Genomic DNA, 22,269 nt, shown 5'->3' with positions numbered 1-22,269 from the left:
TTTGTTTTTTGTTTCTTAAAGATTTATTTTATTCTTATTGGAAAGGCGGATATACAGAGAGTAGGAGAGAGGATCTTCCGTCCAATGATTCACTCCCCAAGTGAGCACAATGGCCAATGCTATGCCAATCCGAAGCCAGGAGCCTCTTCCGGGTCTCCCACGCGGGTGCAGGGTCCCAAAGCTTTGGGCTGTCCTCGACTGCTTTCCCCGGGCCACAGGCAGGGAGCTGGACGGGAAGTGGGGCTGCCGGGATTAGAACCGGCGCCCATATGGGATCCTGGGCGTGCAAGGCGAGGACCTTAACCACTGCGCCATCGTGCCGGGCCCGCTTTGCAAGTTTGATCTGAGGAGCAAATACGTTATTCATTGTATATAAAGCACTTGATAATCAAGTATTATATCCAAAGTGAAGAATGCAGTTAGGAAAGAATTTCAAGTCCTACTTTATTTCCATGTGGTCACACACGCCTTTAAAAAAGCACACTCACAGAATATCCAAACATCAGGAAGGGCATGAAGCAGGGTGCTTACAGACTTAGGGAAAAAAATACCCCAGGCTTCAGAATCAAACAATACAAGTCAACTGTTGAAAATTTCTTTGTTCAAAACACAAAGATTCTCTGTTATAAAGGGACTTGGGTTTAACAACTTAAAAAAAAAATAAAACAGTAAGAACCAGGTTCCTTCTGCTGCCTGGCTTCCAGCTGCAGCCCCGGCTGGCCTCCCCGCACTGCCTGCCCTCCCTGGGCCCCGGCAGCACCGTGGGCGGGGCCTACAGAGCATCCAAGATGTGGTCGATCTTGGTGACCAGTTCCTGACGCTTTCCCGAGATGAGCTTCTCGTTCTCGATGTAGGTGTCCTTCTTGAGCTTGCCAGCCACCAGGCGCTCGGCCTCGACTGCCGACTTCAGCACCAGCTCCTTGACCTGCGCGTCCAGCTTCTGCATTTCACTCACCTAGCAAGGCAACAACAGGGCAGCACTGGAGAGTGACCGTCCACTCCAGCCCTTCAGCATCCCCACTGTCCCCAGGTCTTTCCCCCATCGCCCTGGAGTTCACAGAAACCAGGCCCAAGTGCAGCCAGCAACACAGCGCCCCCGCCTGGGGCAGAGCAGCTGGCCGGGGAGGAGGAGCAGCCCGGCTTCCCAACCCGCAAACTGTTCCTTCGAGCCCTTCCACCACCCCAGGCCACATCAGGACAGGGTTCTAGGACTGAGCACATGGGACCCCACGGAGACAGCGTCCTGGCACCGTTGGCTCTTGGTAGATGCACCATCTCTCCCTGCAGCTGATAAGTTCAGTGAGGCAAAAGAGCAGTGGTGGCAGGAGTGCTGGAAAAGTGCACACCTGCTCCCGAGTTAGGCTGTGGGCCCGTTAGTCTTCACAGCCAGTGCGTGGCGAGCCAGTGCTGTAAACACTGCATGCTACAGAACCCAGCAGCAGGGATGGGCAAGGCCCGGTGCCCTCATGAAGCTGACGGTAAACGCAGAACCACATGCCCAAGCACAGGTCCCGGAACTGGCAGGTGCTTAGGGAAAGCTCATGTGGGAGACTGAGAGGGGGCACCAGGAGGGACAGGGAATTGGGGACGCTGAGGGGCACCTCTGTGAAGATGTCACTGTTCTCACAGCATCATCAGATAGAGCTCTCTGCACGTCACATGCGCTAAACTCATCTCACGTTCTCACTGAAATACTACCAGCACCCCATTTTCCAGATGAGCAGGCTTGAAGATAAGCAACTCGCCCAGAATTCCAGGCTGAATCAGAGCCTGAGTTCTTACAGCACCCTGAGGCCTAATCCTACCTGGCCCACAGCCAAGGAAGCAGCTCCGCGCTGGCCCAGTGCAGATGGTAGGTGCTACTGAGCCCTGTCTAAACCCAGCTCACAACATAGACCCCAAAACTTTGGGTACCACTTCAAGAGCTGCGAGCACTGAGTGATCACCTGTGGCTGGCTGCCCGGCTTTAACCTGATGGAGGAGGGAAGCGGTGCTTGGGACACACATGTGCCTGCCCCTAATGCGAGCCCTGAACCTCACGCACCCACGATGCCGCACACTTACCCTGTCACACAGGTCGGAGCCCTCCGTCTTCAGCCTGGACTGCAGCAGCGCGATCTCACTGGTCAAGGCCTTGTGTTCCGTTTCCAGGCTCTTCTTGCCACTATTGAGGGTGGAGACATCCCGGGACTGCTTGTACTTATTAATGGTCTCATCAAAGTGGCGGTAGAGGCCTATCCTCTTGTTGACCAGGGTCAAGACCTGCTCTGTGATACAAGCCACTTTCATTCGTGCTTCTGCGGCCGGATCCTGGAGAGGGGAGATGTTGTTACCGTGTGTGCAGACACCCAGGCTTGAGCCTCTGTCTCCCAAAGAACACCCTCCAGCAGCAGCCAGACAAGAGGCAGCACCTTACAGTCAGAAAATCAACCCTTGCTGACATTTAATCTGGGCCAGACATCAAGGTGAGGCTGCCGCTTCTTCAGTCTGGTAGGACAGGAGGATAAATGTGAACAAGGACAGGACTGGCATGAACTGGTGGCCAGAGACAAATGCCAGCACCTCTCCAGTAAGGCTTAGCAGAGGCCACAGGCTGGCTGGCCAGGGTCGGAGGCCACCCTGAGGGTACCTTGGTGATGGAAAAGTCCAGGCGGACGTAGATGATGACGGTGAAGAAGAGGATGTAGAAGGCCGCCACCACCAGCAGGGGCTCCTGCAGCATGAGCACCTTGTTGAACGTGTAGTGGACCTGCGGAGGAGAACCAACACAGCACTGCCCTCCGCTGCAGGGGCACGGGAAGCCAGCCTTCTCAGGCACTGCCGTGGCCCGGCCGGAGACGGCTACAGGCCAGGAGGAAGGGAAGGTCCACAGCCCCGTGTCCTCTGAGCAGGAGGGCCCCGGAGGCCAGACAGGGCAGTCACTCACCACGATGTCCTGAATGTGCTGTTCCACCAGGTTTTTCTTGTAAGCCACAATCACAGGGCGGCCAAATGTGTCCAGGTAGGTGTAGTGCAACTCATCTGGGGAACGGCTGATTTCGTAGGGACTGTCAACTTGGATGTTCCTAGAGGCCAGTGGGAGCAAGAGAGCCTCAGCTGAGCGCCCTGGCAAGCCAGGTGGTGGCACAGAGAACTGCGAGGTCAGACCAGTGGCTTCCCTTCTGGTCGTCCTGACTGCCACTGTGGAAAGTGCCGAGAATGAGAGCAGCTCCGGCTAAGTCAGCAGCTGGCTCAGCCGCCCTCCACTCAGCTCTGGACAAGCTAACAGCCCACCCCCGAGTCACCCTGCTGACACAGCCTCCACCTGGGCATTCTGCCCAGAAAGTCTCCTGGGATCTGAAGAGGCCCTCAGGAGTTATTTCAAAGGCTCTTTCTCCAGCCATGAATAACAGCTGTGTCCAAAGGCTGGTGACCTGGACTGTTTTTCTGTCTAGGCCCCTCTGGTCAAGAACTTACCCTAAGTTTGCTTGGAGGAGCTATTCTTCCCCCATGGATGTTCTCCCCAGAAAGAACAATCAGGGCCCAACGCGGCAGTCTAGCAGCTAAAGTCCTCGCCTTGCACGCGCTGGGATCCCATGTGGGCACCGGTTCTAATCCTGGCAGCCCCACTTCCCACCCAGCTCTCTGTGGCCTGGGAAAGCAAAGACAGCCCAGGGCTTGGGACCCTGCACCTGCATGGGAGACCCAGAAGAGGCTCGGGGCTCCTGGCTTCAGATTGGCACAGCTCTGGCCGTTGTGGCCACTTGGGAAGTGAATCAACAGATGGAAGATCTTCCTCTCTGTATATCTGACTTCTGCCTCCCCCGCCAAAAAAAGAAAAGAACAATCAAAGTGCATCCCATCTGGGTGAGAAGAGCAGATGCGTGAGCCAGGGAGACGCCCTCTGCAACAGCATCTATGAAGCACACAGGCCACAGACGGGTGTCTGCACTCAGGGCAGGTGTGCTGTGCATGCCCACCTCTTCCTGCACTGGGACCCTGCAGAAGGCTTGGCTCCTCCTTTCCAAAGCCTGGTTTCTGAACTTCCGCAGTCACTTTATGATACAACCTTCACCTTCCAAATACAATCTCTTCAAGTGAGCAAAGGCAGTCTCTACTATTTGTAACCATGGCACCTTGCCGTGCCATCTGGACCTCTCCTTTTCTGGCCTGACAAGCCCATGAAAAACAGAGGCACAATGCATTCTCTCACAGTCTGTCAACCCTGCACGGGCCCCCAGGGTGCTCTCCTTCCTACCGCTTTAGCACAGGCCACAGCTCTGGCTTGTTGAAGACTTTAGATCTGACGCCTGTCACATGCAGATACCAGAAGTAAACCACATGCCTCCATTTCAGCCTGACTTAGGCTGTGCCTTCTCCAGAAGGTTCCCTGTGGGCTTCCCAGTGAGAGGGCACGGGTGCCCATAGAGAGGTCCCAGGAGAGCGATGGGACCTGGCACTCACTTGGCTCCTTCGGGCAAGATGATCTTCACAGTCAGAGCGTCTATCACCTGCTCGTCAAACACGTGGTCCACAAACCTCATCTTCAGGGCATACTGGTCACCTGAGGGTCAAACAGACCAGACAACCATGTGACGGCACAAGACAGGGCGGCAGGGCAGCAGCACAAGGCCAGAGGAGTGCTCGCCTCCCACAGAAGGAAGGGATGCTATCCATGGGATGGGTACTGTGGCACAGCACTGTTATGACATGGCTATGATGCCTGTGTGCCTTCTCAGGGTATCTGGTTCAACTCCCAGCTACTCCACTACCCATCCAGCTTCCTGAAGGCTCAAGTCACCAGGTCGCTGTCATCCCATGGGGGACGCAGAGACTTCTGGGCCCCTACCATCAACCTGGGCCATCTGTGACATGGCAGGCATTTTGAGAGCCAAGCAGCTGATCAAAGTAACTCCATCATCCTCTCTCACACACACTGTGTGTGTGTGTGAGAAAATAAGTCAATGGACCAGCAGACCCTAGCAAGACACAGAAGGTGGCACAGCTGACATTCTGGAGCTGCTCCAGTTTCCCACAAGGACAACTCTACAGTGAAGTGCACAGGCTGTGTTTCCAACAAAACTAAGTGGCAGGGCATCGCCACAACGTCCACAGCCCAAGGGGTCAGGGGACAGCGTGTCAGGCCACAGGCCCTGGAAGTGACGGACAATGCAGCGGGAAGGCTGAGGACTGAAGGACCCCAAGAGACAGCAGGCCTCCTGGAAGTCAGGGCAGCCGTGGTGGGCAGCAGGACACGAACCAGGAGCTGTGTCCTGCCTTGCAGGCCAGTGGGCCTGTAGGAACCCGTGTGTTCTAGAAGGATCTAACAGAACCCCCTTCCAGACGGTGCCCTGCAGCGAGAGGGTGCCGAGCGGAGTCCGAGTGCAGCACAACAGGGCCAAGCCTCACTCAGGGAGCCATGTGCTTTTTCAGACTTGAGTAAAACCATAAAGATCTAAAGGGTACCAAAATCCATCCCAAATCTGCTTCTAAAGTACACGCTAAAAATGAGCAAAAGGTAGTGTAAGGATGCCCTCACTTTGGTTTTTCAAAGATTGATTTATTTTACTTGAAAGAGTTTCAGAGAAAAACAGAGATCTTCCATTCGCTAGGTCACTCCCCCAATGCTCACAATGGTTGGTTCAAAGCTGGGATCCGGAACTTTTTCTGGAGCTCCCACACGGGTATACTGGTGCCTAAGGCCTTTGGTCATCCTCCACTGCTTTCCCAGGCCATTAACAATGAGCTGGATTGGAAGTGGGGCAGCTGGGATTTGAATCAGCACCCATGTGGGACCCTGAAGCTGCAGATGGAGGATGAGTGTGCTAAGCCACCACACCGATCCCGGGATGCCCTCTTAGAACACAGTGTGTGTGTCATTGTAAAGACTTGTTTTGATTTCCTAGAAGGGCCAAGTTAGAATGAAGAAGGGGAGACAGAAGTCTGAAGGCTTCATCTGCTGGTTCACTCTCCAGATGGCCACAATGGCCAGGGCAGGGCCAGACCCAAACCAGGAGTCCACCCAGGCCTAATGACATAGATGACAGGAACCACTGGCCAATCTTCCGACGCTTGTCCCAGGCCTTTAGCAGGGATCTGGATTGGAAGTGGAGTGACAGGGACATGAACTAGTGCCCACATGGAGGGCTGGTGCCATGGCATAGGTGGGTAAAGCTGCTTTACTTGACATCAGCCTCAATAATATGCACTGTAAAAATTATGTGTGCAGCAGATAAAATTGTCACTTGTGATGCTGGCACCCCATACGAATGCTGGCTTAAATCCTGACTGTCCCACTTTAATCCAATTCCTTACTAATGCTCCTGGGAAAGGAATGGAGGATGGCTCAAGGGGGATGGGAAGAAGCTTGGGCCTCCTGGTCTGGGCATGGCTCAGCATTGGGCATTGCAGCCATTTCGGAGGGAACTCTGCCCTTCAAATAAACAAATCTTTAAAACAGAAAGAGAGGGAGGGGGGGAGAGAGAGAGAGAGAGAACCAGGGACAGGTGTTTGGCCTAGCAGTAAAGAAGCTGGTCAGGCCACCCGGGTCCCTGAGCAGCTGCGCCCTCGCCTCACCTCAGCTGCTGCAGAAAACCTTTTTTTCCATCACTCTGCCTTGAAAAAAAGTTCCGGACATCCCAGCCTTACCTCCTAAGAATGACATGGCAGACATTTTGTCCATCCATAAGGACTAGCAGCTGTATAATTTGGGGGCAGGGGAGGGGGGCCGAGGCGGGGAATGCCAGGACTGTAAAGAGGAAGTTAGTCTCTTCTTACTGTGACGACTGACCCAGATTGTAGAGGTATTCATAGCTGGGCAGGTTGTAGCCGACGATGTAGTGCGTCTTCCACCCGCCAAAGAGAGGGAAGCGGGGCCGGATCTCCATCTCTACGGAGTCATCCAAAATGAGGAGGTGGCTGGTGGACACGTTGCCGATCTCGTCGCGGTAATACACATCCTGAGCGGCGGCAGGGAGGATGGTCTGCAAGACAGCGGGCACCCGTCTAAGGATGCACAGCCTCCCTGGGGGGCACCCGAAAGGCGGACGGCGCGTTGTGCACCCAGATGTGTATGACTGCCCAAACCAGAAACAATCAGAAAGCCCAACCTTCCCCCAAAAGGGTCGACTACAGCTACTGAGTCAAGGGTGCTAAGCAGCCGACTCATTCATTCATTTGAATTGCAAATACAGAGCAGGACAGAAATGATCTTGCAAATCACACCGCAGAACCGCACGGGCTAGGTGGCAAGGCTGGGGCTGCTCCACCCAACAGCGTTTACAGCAGCTTCCAGCTTGGCACCTGCTTTGACAATGAGGAAGAGGGAATGTAACTCCTCTCTTGACACGGCGAGCCCTCCCCAACGTGTCAGCGCATGAATGTGTAAGACTCCACACAAACAGCTGCACATGCGACACCATCACGCCATGCGTGTGTCTGAGCGTTGATACGATGAATACATTTTCCTTTCTTTCTGTGCAAAGTTTCACTCCCATAAAGGGGAGATTTTTATTTTTTACAAGTTTCTGTCATTTTCATATGACTGTGATTCAGTTATTTAAAACTGTCAGTCAGTCCCTCTCTGTACTTAGCTGGTTCCCAGGGCAAAGGTGAAGGGCAAAGCCGTGCCTGTGCCGCGCTGCCAGCCGAGCGGGCATACCTTGAAGGAGCGGATGGAGGAGATGCCGCTGTCCGGCTGCCGCTGGTAGTCGTAGCGCGAGAAGGGCCCCTTGAGCACCGCGCCCGTGTGCTTCAGGTCCACGTTTTCTTCCACAGCAATATTCCCCCAGTGAGAAACCTCGATGACTCGGGTCATGCTGGTGATGGTCAGGAAGGGGCTGTTGTTCTCGTAGTGAACTTTAAACGTATCCTGGGGAGGAAGGAGACAGGCAGCTCTCAGCCACACAAGAACCAACACTAGTGCAGATCCAACTCTTCAGGTACACCTACACTTCAGCACAGCATGGTTAGACTACCATTAGCTAATGTAGCAACATGTCAAAATGTTATTTCACTGGGATATTTTACATTCTTGGGGAAAAATTGTCTATACATATAAAGGATCTATTTTATCTTTTATTGGAAAGGCAAATTTACAGAGAGAAGGAAAAATGGAGAAAAAGATCTCCTATCTGCTGGTTCATTCCCCAAGTGCCCACAGCACTGGAGTTGAGCCAATCTGCAGCCAGGAGCCAGAAGCCACTTCTGGGTCTCCCACACGGGTGTAGGATGGCTTTGGGCCATCCTCCGTTGCCATTCCAGGACACTAGCAGGGAAACACAGCAGAAGTGGAGCAGCCAGGGCAGGAACCGGCACCCACATGGGATCCTGGGGCTTGTAAGGGAGGAGGATTAACCAATCAAGCCATTGTGCCAGGCTCTAATTTACACACACACGTAAGGATTTAGCCACTGAGTCATTGCACTGGGCCCCCTAATTATATATATTTATATATTTTTAAAATTTTTTCATGGGCTCGGCATGGTAGCCTAGCAACTAAAGTCCTTCCTCGCCTTGCACACACTGGGTTCACATATGGGTGCCAGTTCTAATCCCTGCAGCCCCACTTCCCTTCCAACTCCCTGCCTGTGGCCTGGGAAAGCATTCAAGGATGGCCCAAAGCCTAGGGACTCTGCACTCATGTGGGAGACCTGGAAGAGGGTCCTGGCTCCTGGCTTCAGGTCGGCTTAGTTCTGGCCATTGCAGCCGCTTAGGGAATGAATCATCAGATGGAAGATCTTCCGCTCTGTGTATCTGACTTTCCAGTAAAAATAAAATAAATCTTTAAAAAAAAAAGTGCTTTTTATGGAGTCAGCATGGTGTCGCGGATCAAGGCAGCCTGTGACGCCAGTATCTCATATGGCACCAATTCATGTCCCAGCAGCTCCACTTCAGTCCAGCTCCCTGCTAATCGCCTAGGAAAGCAGCAGAGGAAGTTCCTAGTGCCCTGACCCCTGCACTTACATGGGAGACAGGTGCAGGGGTCAGCTCCTAGCTGCTGGCTTCAGCCTGGCCCGGCCCTGGCTGTTGCAGCCGTCTGGGGAGTGTCTATATCTGTATCTGTATATTAACCCCTTTTGTAACTCTGCCTTTGAAATCAGTAAGCACTTTCTCTTTTTGAAATATATGCTTATTTATCTGAAAGGCAGAAAAGCCAAGATGAGAGCAAAGCCTGACAGACTGATTACCTAACTCCCCAAATGGCTAAACGGCTAGCACCGCACCAGGCTACACGATGCTAGGCTGCAATGGCTGGCACTATGCTAGGCACAAGCCAGGAGCCAACAGCTTCTGTAGCTCGCCCGTGTGTGGGGCAAGGGCCCAAGCACGGCACTGGAAACAACCAGGACACAAACAAGCGCTCATGGGATGCGGGCGTTGCAGACAGCAGCTTTAACTGTTCCACCGCAATGTGGGCCCCACTGGATGGTCTTTGTTATGTAACTCAAACCATGGAACCCTGTTCACTTATTCACATTCTAAAAGTTAGGCTAAAAAAAACAATTCTTAAGGGGTGGTCATTTGGCACAGCAATTAAGCCCCCGGTTAAGATCCCTGCGTCCCAGGCTGCGGTGCTGGGCTTGAGTTCTGCTTACACCACTTCGGGTTCTGTAATGTGCAGCCGGGGAGCAGCGGATAACAGCCCAGGTGCCTGGGTCCCCAGCACCCACAGGGAGACCCAGACTGAATCTGCAGCCTCTGACTACAGCTGGCACTTGGGCAGTGAACCAACAGATGGAAGGTATGTCTGTATCGACCTCTGAAATTAACAACATCAAAAATCCTACAAAAATGATCCCAAAATGATTTCAGACTTCCACCCACTCCCCACAACAACATAGCAGCCTGGCAACCAGGGATCAGTCTGCAGGCCGCTGCTCGAAGCAGCCAGAAAGGACGGTCAGCCCCCCACAACCCACCTGACTGTAGGCAGGGATGTCTTTGAAAGGACCATAGTCCAGGAGGTCCTCGGAGCGCGTGGGGTTTCCCAGCTTGGTGTAGCTTTCCACGTTCCGGGAGGCAAGCTTCACACGCATGGTTTGTGTCTTTGTTGGATAAGGAGAGTAGAAATAATGGTTGCCCTCAAACACCACAAACTGCTTCTCAGATTGGGTGATCTGAGTTGGATATGGCTGAAGCACATGGGTGTAGACTGTTTCCACCACAACCGAAACCTTGGCCCCAGGATCCAGGGCGACTGGGAGCTTGACGGTGAAGAATCTACCACTATTGGAATAATGAAGCAATAGGATTAATAGACATTAAGGAAATGAAACACGGAGCCAACAGTGCAAAGTCCAGTAACTTGAAGAAACCACCTTTACTCTAGCAAGTCTTTCAAGGCAAACGTCCTGCTAAATGAGCCCAGAGCTAACTCAACATCTGCGAGGCTAACAGTTAACAATCTAGCGCAGCCACACGATATGACGAGGGCAGTCGCTGAAGCACACCTGAGGGACAAACGTTTGGTGCCACCTGCGACGCCTGCCTCCCCTACTGCAGTTCCTAGGTTGGAGTCCCGGCCCCACGTCAAGCTGGAGCACCCTGCTGACGCGCGCTCTGGAAGGCCACAGAGGATGCCTTCAAGTGCTGGAGAGCCTGCCCCCACGAGGGAAACCCCCGTGGAGTTTGAAATCTCTAGGGTTTTTTTTTTTTTTCAAATTCATTAATTGAAAAACTTTTGCCTGTAAACAGAGCCATACTGACACAGGAAGGTATCCACCTAGAATGAAGCAAAATGTGGCACATTCAAATTTTCTTTTGTAATTTCTTATTTTCATTTGTATTTATTCATTGGAGAGGCGGAGAGACAGCAGAGAAAACAAGGTGTCATCCGCTGGTTCCCGCGTCCAGTGCCTGCAACAGCCAGGGATGGGCTGGAAATGCAACTGAGGGCCCCACGCAGGCCCAGGGCACGCAGTCACTGGAGCCACCACCACTGCTTCCCACGGTCTGAACTAGAAGAAGGCAGGAATGAGGAGCTGGGGGCAGACATAGAGTCCATGCACCCCGCCGTGGCAGCTCGGTAAGCATCTTCACTGCTGGCCAAATGTCCAGCCCTCGTGTCCAGCCCCTGACAAAGCGGAACTGTCTCGGAGTGAGAGGACAGCTTCGTTTTGTTGGCTTATTTTCCAATTTAAAATGAGTTTGTTATCATTCTAATAATCATAAAAACATGAAGCTACTAACTAGCCTCGAAGCTAAATTTGTAAGGATTAAATAAAAACAAACCTGAGGGCCTGGCACGATAAATTAGTAGGGTTAAAAGTCCTCGCCTTGAAAGTGCCAGGATCCCATATGGGTACCGGTTCTAATCCCAGCAGCTCCACTTCCCATCCAGCTCCCTGCTTGTGGCCTGGGAAAGCAGTCGAGGATGGCCCAAAGTTTTGGGACCCTGCACCTGTGTGGGAGACCAGGAAAAAGTTCCTGGCTCCTGGCTTCAGATCGGCATAGCATCGGCCATTGCGCTCACTTGGGGAGTGAATCATTGGACGGAAGATCTTCCTCTCTGTCTCTCCTCTCTGTATATCTGACTTTCCAATAAATAAATAGATCTTAAAAAAAAAAAAGGGAAGGAATTTTAACAGCCACTTATCAAAGGCTAACATCCTTGAGCCTAGCGCGCTGCCTATTTCATGTACTCTGAGGCTTGAGGCTGAGACAGAAAAATCAAGGCACTCATACATTAAAATTGGGCCCCTTGGGCCAATACAGCAAGCCACAGCTTGCAACACGCCATCCGGTTTCAGCATCTCATACTGCAAATGTCAGGCTACTTTCCATGCACACACTTCTCACATGTCCAGGTTGCATCCTTCATTCAGTTACAGGAACCTTCTTTTCTCACCTACACAGGCTCCTGTCTTCCCTCCTAAGTGAGTCCCGGCTCCATCCTGGCCCCGCCCTGGCTGTTGGACATTTGCAAAGTGAACCAGGGAATGCAAGATTTCTTTCTTTCGCTTGCTCACTCTTTCTCTCTCTCTCTCTCTCCTCCACCTCATCTGTTCAACAAGTGTTTCCATGCCTTATGCATACCCTGCAAAATACTGGTAGCCTTTGAAGCTGGCTCACAGGACAGCTTTATATAAATCTGTCCTGCCTTTTATGTGTATTTGACAAATATTCTTAATTAAATATTTTAAAATCAAACCACTAAGGCCAGGCCCCATGCAGGGGGCTGTGACTGGCCGCAGCCCAGGCCCAGCTCCACAGGGAAGTCTCCTGCTCCTGGTGCTCCAAAGGCCTGCGAGCATGGGGGGCTGCAGAGGGAGAGGACTCCCTGCCCCTGGGGGAGGAGTCCCCCTCCACTGGGGCAGGGGATGGAGGGGGTGGGAATCCTTACGCTTATGTGGATTGTGGAGACTTTGCTCAGGGATGGAAAGCAACCCTGGCAAAAGCAGGGAATCCAAGGTCAGCATCAGTGGTCAGGAGACACAGGGTCCGCTGCAGCCCGGGGCTTGCTGCCGCCTAGTGTGTGAGTTATAAGTCTCTAATACTCCAAGTCTGAGCCTGCCGAAGCAGCTCTCCTGTCCTCGGATCCCAGGCCTGACACGGCGACGTTCAACCAATGGCAGGCCCAGCCGCTCCGGGTCACTTACCTTTTGCCCTTAATTTTGGTTTCTCGTATTTCCAGATTGTTCTCTTCCTCTTCTTCTCCTTTCACCTACATCAAAGGAAGGCAGGTTATGGCTATGCCTTTTGCTTTCTAAATTGTGAGCAAATAACCAACTTTTTCAGAATATCCACAGTAATTATTCAAACGAACAGAACTTTCTGAAGATTGAATGTTGATTTCAGCATTTTTTTTCTATCTAAAACACAAAGACTTCCCTTTGCAAAGATTAAGTTTTCCTCAATCATACAAAGATCAGATTTGCAGATACTTTTTTTCAAAAAAGATTTATCTATTTTCATTTGAAAGACAGAGAAGAGAGAAAGTGAGAAAAATCTTTCATCTGCTTGTCAACTCTTCAAATGGTCTCAACAGCCAAAGCTGGGCCGGTCTGAAGCCAAGAGCCTCATCCGGGTCTCCCATGCAGGAGCAGGGGCCCAAGCACTTGGGCCGTCCTCCACGGCCTTCCCAGGCACAGCGGCAGGGAGCTGGACTGGAAGTGGAGGAGCCGGGATTCAAACCAATGCTCATGTAGGACACCGCCTTCTCAGGAGGAGGCAGAGTTCTCTATGCCACGGGTGCTGTCGGCTCAAGATGCTTCTCAAAGGCTTCTTCCTGGGTGCTTTCTTCTCCATATACATTCAAACATGAATGCACACAGAAAATAAAGAGTACTTAATTATATAGAAGTCTCAGGCATGACCAAAACTGTTTTTCCTCCCACTACAAGGAGCAAGTGGGGCCCGCGTCAGGGCACGGCGGGCTAAGCTGCACCCCACACTGGTGTCCCAGCAATTCTGCCGACCTGCGGCACGGCGGGCTAAGCTGCACCCCACACTGGCATCCCAGCAGTTCTGCTGACCTGGGGCACGGCGGGCTAAGCTGCACCCCACACTGGCATCCCAGCAGTTCTGCTGACCTGCGGCACGGTGGGCTAAGCTGCACCCCACACTGGCGTCCCAGCAGTTCTGCTGACCCACTTCCAGTGCACTTCCCTGCTGCCGTCCCTGGGAAGATAGCAAGTGACGCTCAAGGCACGCTGGTCCCTGCTGCTCACATGGGAGACCAAGATGGGGTTCCTGGCCCCTGACTTCAGCCTGGCCCAGCCCTTTGGGAAGTGAACCCACAGATTTAATTCTGCGGTCACAGATCAGCTAAGTAGTTCCACCTGCTACCTTACACCCAGTGGCCACAGGAAACATTAACACGATGAGTATTTCCCAACACTGGCCTCGGACATTGGTGAGGTTGTTGGAAACATTTCCAGTGGATTATCTTCAGTTCCTGTAGAGCCTGCTGCCCCTGCAAGCTTCCCCAATTCCTTTATTTAGTGAGAAACTAAAGGGGGAGTTGGCCATTTCCCGTTGCTTTGCCAGGTGCACCAGCAGGGAGCAAACTGGTACTTACACATGATGATGGCATAGCAGCCAGTGGCTTAACCCGCTGTGCCACAATGGGAGCCCCAGGTGCCGGCCCCGTACCCTAACACAACCCTGCCTGACAGCCTTCAGGGCCCAACAGGGGAACATGCACAGAAGTATGGAATTAACCGTGCAGCCCTGTAAAACTGTGGGCAGACGATTCAGTTACCTACTGACTGGCGACAGACTCCACACCTGCCACAGGACACTTCCACCTCCGCAGGTTGCCATGAGAACACCTGCCATCATTCCCAACGCGGCGAGAAGCACCTTACCCCCACGGAAAAGCATCAGCCGACCCAGAGAGGTGAAGCCTGGGAGGCGATGGCATGCTTGCTAGCAGAAATGTGATCACGGCAACAGGAGTGCATCCCTGCGCGCCAGCTCACCAAGCAGTGCCCGGTGACTGCGAGCCGCTGCTCTGCCAGAGGATGCTGAAATGCGCCACGTTCCAAGGTGGCGACGCGCGTTTACACCGGGCTGGATCCCGTGAGAGAAAAGTGCACTTCCTCGGAGAGGAGGCTTACACAGCGACAGGCGTCATTTTGGAAACACGGTCTCCATAAACTCCGATTTATAGCTGCCTATTCAGTCAGGGCATAAGACGAGCTTAGGAGAAAGAAGATGCCTACTCTCTGAGCAAATAACATCGGGAACCACGTAGCGAACGCCTGTCACGGAGCAGGCAGCAGGTGAGGCTGCAGTGTGGGACACCCTGATCCCGTGTAGCACACTTCACTTCCTGCTAATCCCCTTGGGGGTGACAACAGCAGTGGGGCTCCTAGCTTCAGTCTGGCCGAACCCTGCCTGCTGCAAGCCTTTGGGGAGACAACCAGGCAATAGAAGATGGCTCTCGCTCTCTGCCTTCCAAGTTTGTAAAGTGTGTCCTATGAACAACAGTTCCTAGTGAAACCTGTCAAAAACCCGATTCTTGTGGATGAAGTATAACAGGAAGTACCTACCTTGGACTAGAAACTGCATTAGAGGAACGAAATTCATTGGAAGACATTTATTCGTCCTCCACATGGGCGACAGAGCTGGGTGCATGCCTGGACCTTGCCAGGCACCCCTCGTCCTAAGTGTAGCAGACTGGAGGTGCAGCCGCTTGGGCGCAGGACGCCAGAGCGGGGCCAGCAGGTGCCCGGGCTCAGAGCAAGCCCGTGGCAGGGTCGCCCACTGGACCCGAGCAGCTGCCCACGAGAGCGGCGGCCCGCACAAGCCGCTAACGCTGACGTGTCCGAGTCTGCCCAGCGTGCGCGCACAGGCCGCGGGAGAACTTGGGCCCCGGCCGCCCCTCGGCCCTCTGGCGGGTCCGGGGCCATTTCACAGACACCCCCAAACAACCCACCCCAGGGTCCTCACACCCTGAGGCCGAGAGGGACGCGATCAGGGTCCGACGACCAGTGCTCCGGGCAGCAGGAAGTGCCCGTGGGGGCTGCAGGCGCGGTCCCACCCGGACTCACCTGCACCCCGAGGTGAGCCAAGCGGGCCTCGAGCTCGGGCTCCAGGGCCAGGAGGAAGGAGGAGGCTCGGGAAGAGGAGCCGCCGCCCGGGTGCGCCAGGACGATCTCGGCGGTCACCTTGGCCAGGTGGCTGCTCAAGTCCACCGTGCGCTTCACGTCCTCATTGATGAGCGACGGTGTCTCCGCAGAGGCGCTGCCGGGCGCTGGGGCGCAGGCCCCGAGGACCAGGAGCAGAAGCCAGCGGGCGGCGGGCGCCTCCATGACCCGGACTGTGGCAGCGCCTGGAGGGCCTGGGCCGCCGCCTCCCCGCCTCCCGCCACCACGCAGCCGCTCATTGGGTGCTGGCTGGCGCCACAAGATGGCGGCGAAGGACCCCGTCTCCAGGGCAACCGGGCTGTCCGCCGGGCACCTGCCGGCAGGCGCTGCTCGGAGCTTTTGTTTCGGGACTTCGGTGTGCTTGCCACAGGCCCTGGCTTTTTCTTTCTTTTTATTGATTTATTTTTTTTTTTATTGGAAAGACAGATATACAGAGAGGAGGAAAGAGAGAGGAAGATCTTCCGTCTGATGGTTCACCTAGGGCTGAGCCAATCCGAAGCTAGGAGCCAGGAACTTCCTCCAGGTCTCCCACAGGGGTGCAGGGTTCCAAGGCTTTGGGTGGTCCTCTACTGCTTTCCAGGCCACAAGCAGAAAGCTGGGTGGGAAGTGGAGCTGCCGGGATTAGAACCAGCACCCATATGGGATCCTGGCACGTGCAAAGTGGCTAGGCTACGGTGCCGGGCTCCCTTATTCTTAGAACAACGAACCTTAACCTCACTCTCTAACCTTTCCTACCATTCTAATTCTTTAAATAGAGAACTGTGGTTTTTTTTTTAAGATTTATTTATTTTGAAACACAGAGTTACAGAGAAGGAGAGCTAGATCTTGCATCCTCTGATTCACTCCCCTAATGGCCTCAGCAGGCTGGAGCAGAGCGGAGCCAGGAGCCAGGAGCTTCTTCCTGCCCTCTACCGTTCTCCCACTGCAGTGGCTTTTCCACTGCTCGAGAGCAGGATAAGTGGACCTTCTCCAATGTCCGACAATAACTGCCAAAATTAGCAAGTAAAAACTTAAACAAAAACAGGCACCTCAGTCATCTCCCCCAACCTATTAACAACGAAGGAGAAAACAGGACATTTAAAATGGAGAACTGTAGCACCGGCAGTGTGGCTTCACACGGGTACAGAATAGTGACATCAGGGGCCACGTAGGACATGAAAACACGTAACTTCAGGCAAAACCGAGAGCTCTTCGGTAAAATACACAATTAATCTGAAGAACCTCAGTGTTTCCTGCTTTTGTGATTTCTGCCTTACTTGCTTGGCCGGGGGCTGTGTGAACTCCAGGCCTGGCAGCCTACGTGACACCGGGCAGGACACCTGGCAGGTCACGTAGGCAGACCACTCCTCAGGAAGGAGGCCCCTGGTGTTAGATAAGGCTCCTCACTGCCCTATAGCCCACCAGTTTGTACTTTTTGAAAGTTGCTTGCTTCAAACCCACCAAGAGAAGCCTGCCAACTTGCTCTTTTTAAAAGTTGACAGCTAAACTGACCAATCATGACTGTATGATTGCGTGGAATTGGTCTGAAATGTATAAAAACCCTGTGCTGTCCAACCTCAGCCCGTTCCGCCCCTCTGCTGCAGCTTTTCCTGCGTCAGCCACTGTGGCGCCCGCTGCTGCCCTGTCCCCAGTCCCACTGGGTGGCGGTGGCGGCTGGGAGCTGAATAAACCGCCCTGATGAGTTTGCATCAATTTCAGACTCCTGATGACTTTCTGGGGATCGCAAAATCTGGGCACAACAAATCTCTTTTAAAAAAAAGATTTATTTTATTTTTATTAGAAAGTCAGATATACAGAGAGGAAGATCTTCCATCCGATGATTCACTCCCCAAGCGGCCACAACGGCTGGAGCTGAGCCAGTCCGAAGCCAGGAGCCAGGAGCCTATTCCAGGTCTCCCTCGCGGGTGCAGGGCCCCAAAGCTTTGGGCCGTCCTCCACTGCTTTCCCAGGCCACAAGCAGAAAGCTGGGTGGGAAGTGGAGCTGCTGGGATTAGAACCAGTGCCCATATGGGATCCTGGCGCGTACGAGGCGAGAACTTGAGCCTCTAGGCCACTGTGCTGTTCCGTTCTTCACAACCAGTCACAACCAAGGTCAAGGCCTCCCATCCCCATTCTGGTGACCCTGCCTGGCCGGGTTGCTTTCTGCTGCTCTCACGGTCACTGGCAAATTGAAAAGCAAACATTCCTGTCTTGGTCGCCTTGTGAAGACAGCACGTGGCTGACACTGACGTGAAATTCATCCATTCCCAGTAACTCAATCCCAGAACAGATGATGGCTCCTGTGACGGGAACCCAGAGCCGTTCGTCCCGTCTCTACCAGGGGTTTGAGGCGCTGGCAAGGTCGGTTAGGTCCCAGTTAGGATTATAATGGTTGGGTCAAAGGAGGCACTAACGGGCATTCTTCCTTCTGACAGCTTCACTAGCTCCAAGTACGCAGGCGCAACTCCCGCCTGCGCCCTACGGTTCCCCCTCCCCTCCCGCACTCCGCGCCACCTCTCGCCGCGCAGGCTCACAGCTGGATCAGGAAGTGGGCCCAAGTCTCGCGAGATTCCACGTGACCCTAGCAGGTCTGGAAGGACGAACGGCCTGTGGTGCTCCGGCGCGGCCGCCAGAGGGCGGGAGAGCCGCCATGTTGGCTCGAAGCTTCGCTGGGCGCGCCAGCCGGACGGCTCCGGAAACGAAAAGGCTTTGCCGTACAAGATGGCTGCCTCCCTGTGAGCACGAAAGGCGGGGAGACGGCCGTGATTGTGGGGAGCATGGCAAGCTTGAGGGCGGAGGTGGCCGCTCGTGACTCAGTTTCCCAGGCGTTTTCCTCACGCGGTGGGCGGCCGGAAGTGCAAGGTGGCGGCCCTCCGTGAGGCGGCCGGTGTGTGGGTGGGGCAGGGAGCGCGCGTCGGCCTCAGGGGAGGACTTGGGGACAGCCCCTTTGTAGGCAGTGGGGCCCTGTTCCTGCAAAGCAGCGCACGGGCGTCGTGCTAGCCTCGAGCCGGCTTTCACAGTCTCTCCCTGTCACAGCCACGGGCCCCGCGGCCGTGAGGTCCTTTCGTTCCTCCCCGCAGCGTGCGGGGTGCAGGCGGCACTCAGCGCGCAGCACGGGACCTGCCTCACGCACGCAGGAAACACCTTGAAGGGGGGCTGGAGATTGGGGTAACTGTGCAGGCTGAGGGGATTTAAAACCGGCAGCAGGGCTTGCTGGGTGATTTGTGAGAAAAGCAGAAGGGCCCACCTGGAAAGGAAATAGCCTCCCGTCCACGGCCTGAGCCAGCCGTGAGATTTCCAAGGATGAACTTCTCAAGATGAGTAGCCAAGTGCTTGCTGCAAAGAATGCCATTGCACAGGACAGCGAGAGCCACCTTCAAAGCTAGATGCAGCATCTAAATTTTGTTAGGGGCGAGGGTTGGTTGGTTGGTGTTTTTAGCTTTCCTGGAAAGAATAACCACGAGAGGGTATGACAAAGATCCTCCATCTGCTGCTACACCCCCAGGAGCCCGGAGCTAAATCCAGATCGCTCCCAAGTTCTTGAACCATCCAGCACTCCTTCCCAAGCACTTTAGCAGGACACAGGATCCAAAGGAGAGATGAGAGGGGTCAGCATCGTGGTGTAGTAAGCCAAGCTTCTGTCAGAAGCACCAGCATGCCACACAGGTGCTGGTTCAAGTCCTGGCTGCTCTACTTCCCGTCTGACATCCCTGCTGGTGGCTTGGGCAGACAGTGCAAGATGGCCCAACTGCTTGGGTCCCTGCACCCGTGTAGGAGACCCGTCAGAAACTCCGGCTCCCAACTTCCAACCAGCCGTTGCTGCCATTCGGGAAGTGAGCCATGGGTGGAAGTCGCTCCTGCCTTTGTAGTTCTGCTTTTCAAATAAAAGTTAGTGGCTAAATTAGAAAAAAAAAGAGGAGTGATGAGATTTCATCCCAGGCTCTGAGACCAGGGCTGCAGGTGTTCACGAGGGCCTCCTGGAAGTAGGTGTAGTTTTGGGGAAGGCTTGGCAGGTGGACAGTGACACCCAAGATACATTTGTGGATCAAGTAAGTGTTTGCTGCTGTACATTTCATGGATCTGTCCTGTACTTTTAGCATCAGGTTCATGGGAATCAGTGAGAACTCTTAGAGTTCAAGTCCAGTTCTGTCCTAGAATCATCCAGAAAGGTGTTTTTATCAGAGTCCACAATGGTGTGTGAAAAGTTAGCTTTTAATTGTATATCCTTTAGTAAGTTACGTTTTTTTTTTTGCCTCTCTGCTAAGCAAGAATCACAAAAACTTTTTTTTTTTTTAAGATTTATTTTATTTCTATCACAAAGATATACAGAGAAAGGAAGAGACGGGGAGGAAGATCTTCCGTCTGATGATTCACTTCCCAAGTGACCGCAGTGGTTGGTGCTAAGGCAGTCCGAAGCCAGGAGCCAGGAACTTCCTCCAGGTTTCCCACACAGGTGCAGGGTCCCAAGGCTTTGGGCCGTCCTCAACTGCTTTCCCAGGGCAAAGCAGGGAGCTGGATGTGAAGCGGAGCTGCTGGTATTAGAACCAGTGCCCATCTGGGATCCTGATGCATTCAAGGTGAAGACTTAGCCACTAGGCCAACGTGCTGGGCCTACAACAATTTTTAGGGTCGTTCTGAGAATAATAATTAAAAACAGTCCGCACAGGGTAGGCATTTGGCCTTCCAATTAGGAAAAGCTCATGTCTTGCATCAGAGTACTGGGGTTGCAACACCGGCTTTGCCTTCTTCCAGGAGGTAGTAGGTGGGAGCATGACTGGGCTCTCGGCCACCGCGACACACAGAGTTCCAGGCTCCTGATTTTGGCACCATGCAGCCCCAGGTATTGCAGGAATTTGGGGAGCAAACCAGCAGATGGGAGATCTCCATGTGTATCTGTCTCTCTGCTTCTAGAAGAAATATAAGTTTTGTTTAAATTAGTAAGGCTGTGCAGAAATTGGAACTTTGTCCAGTGCTGATGGAGATGCAAACAGTGCTGCCATTGTGGAAAATAGTATATCGTTTTTTATTTTTATTATTTTAGATTTATTTATTTATTGGAAAGTCAGATATACAGAAAGGAGGAGAGACAGAGAGGAAGATCTTCCATCCGATGATTCACTCCCCAAGTGAGTGCAACGGTCAATGCTATGCCGATCCAAAGCCAGGATCCGGGAACTTCTTCCAGGTCTCCCACGCGGGTGCAGGGTCCCAAGGCTTTGGGCCGTCCTCGACTGCTTTCCCAGGCCACAAGCAGGGAGGTAGATGGGAAGTGGGGCTGCTGGGATTAGAACTGGCGCCCATCTGGGATCCCGGCACGTTCAATGCGAAGACTTTAGCTGATAGGCCACACCGCTGGGCCCTGTTTTTGTTTTTTTTAAATTTTTCTTTTTTAATTGCAAAGTCAAATATACAGAGAGGAGGAGAGATAGAGAGGAAAACCTGCTGTGCGTTGATTCACTCTCCAAGTGACCACAATGGCCGGTGCTGTGCCAATCTGAAGCCAGGAGCCAGGAACAACCTCCAGGTCTCCAATGCGGGTGCAGGGTCCCAAGGCTTTGGGCCGGCCTGGACTGCTTTCCCAGGCCACAAGCAGGGAGCTGGATGGAAAGTGGAGCTGCCGGGATTAGAACTGGCAACCATAAGGGATCCTGGAATGCAGGACAAGGACTTTAACCACTATGCTATCGCTCTGGGCCCAGAAAATAGCATATTGCAAATTCAACATGGGGCAGGAATTTGACGTAGCGGTTAGGATGCTGGTTTGAATCCCAGGTACTCTGCTTCTAATGCAGTTACCTGCTGATGTGCCCGGGAAGGTCATGAAGGATGGCTCCCCTTCATAGGAGACCCAGATGGAGCCCCAGGCTCCTGTCTCCACCAGACCTACACCCAGCCATGGTGGCTACTTGGGAGTAAACCATTTCTCTTTCTGTTTCTCTCACTATCATTGTGTGTTTCAAATACATAAATCTTGAGAGGGAGAAGAGAGGTGAACAAGAGGGGGGAATAATGTTGTAGCAGCAGAAAGATGTCTTTTCTTCCCGTCCTGAAGGTCCCAGCTAACATGGCAGAAATGTCAACACGAGAATAGCACAGCAAATGTATTTCAGCAAAGTTTGACATGACATGGAGCGTTCAGGAAGAACTTTTTGTGCACAGAATCCATTAAGAGTGCACAGCCGTGGGGAAAAGGGGAGGATGTTGGGGTGACTGCACGGGGCCGGAGAACGCACCAAAGCACGCGTGTTGGTTTACTCAGCCTCTCTAGTATTATCTCCTCACGAGGAAAGGACAGGAGCCCTGGAGGAATGAGGTTCTTGTCACCATCAGGCAAGGTGAAGCAAGAAATATCTTTATGGCAACTCGTGACAGGGAAATTAAAGTAACACTTAAATTTTCTTTTCAAAGATTTATGCTTTTGGTCCTAGTGCAATAGCATAGCATAGTGATTAAAATCCTTGCCTTAAAAGTGCCAGAATCCCATATGGTCGCCAGTTCTAATCCCGGCAGCTCCATTTCCCATCCAGCTCCCTGCTTGTGGCCTGGGAAAGTAGTCGAGGACGGTCCAAAGCCTTGGGACCCTGTACCCATGTGGGAAACCTGGAGAAAGTTCCTGGCTCCTGGCTCTGGATCGGCACAGGACCAACTATTGTGGTCACTTGAGGAGTGAACCATCAGATGGAAGATCTTCCTCTCTATCTCTCCTCCTCTCTGTATA

General features: G+C 53.2%; 1 protein-coding gene across 1 annotated transcript; it reads right to left on the bottom strand.

Annotated features, from left to right (window-relative positions):
- Nucleotides 1–427: 427 nt before the first annotated feature.
- RPN1 (ribophorin I) lies at nucleotides 428–15,808 on the bottom strand. Its single transcript, XM_040995301.1, has 10 exons — nucleotides 15,477–15,808; nucleotides 12,579–12,643; nucleotides 9,900–10,206; nucleotides 7,640–7,849; nucleotides 6,770–6,962; nucleotides 4,444–4,543; nucleotides 2,927–3,065; nucleotides 2,630–2,749; nucleotides 2,065–2,310; nucleotides 428–955 (listed from the first exon to the last, which is right to left on the bottom strand). Exons 1-10 carry the CDS (start codon nucleotides 15,735–15,737, stop codon nucleotides 773–775), a joined length of 1,824 nt encoding a protein of 607 aa, XP_040851235.1. The 5' UTR covers nucleotides 15,738–15,808; the 3' UTR covers nucleotides 428–772.
- Between the last annotated feature and the right edge of the window lie 6,461 nt (nucleotides 15,809–22,269).

The sequence above is a fragment of the Ochotona curzoniae genome, unplaced genomic scaffold (genome assembly GCF_017591425.1).
Source record: "Ochotona curzoniae isolate NIBS_2020 unplaced genomic scaffold, NIBS_Ocur_1.0 contig_908, whole genome shotgun sequence".
Taxonomy (NCBI): Eukaryota; Metazoa; Chordata; class Mammalia; order Lagomorpha; family Ochotonidae; genus Ochotona; species Ochotona curzoniae.
Note: the sequence above shows the minus strand (reverse complement) of the source record. Positions and strands in the feature narration are given on the sequence as shown.

Coding starts and splice junctions, on each gene's coding strand:
- RPN1 (XM_040995301.1), bottom strand. CDS start 15,737: ATGGAGGCGCCCGCCGCCCGCTGGCTTCTGCTCCTGGTCCTCGGGGCC. Junction 10,207..12,578: donor ACCAAAATTAAGGGCAAAAG/GTAAGTGACCCG, acceptor TTATTCCAATAG/TGGTAGATTCTTCACCGTCA. Junction 3,066..4,443: donor ATCTTGCCCGAAGGAGCCAA/GTGAGTGCCAGG, acceptor ACTGGCCTCTAG/GAACATCCAAGTTGACAGTC.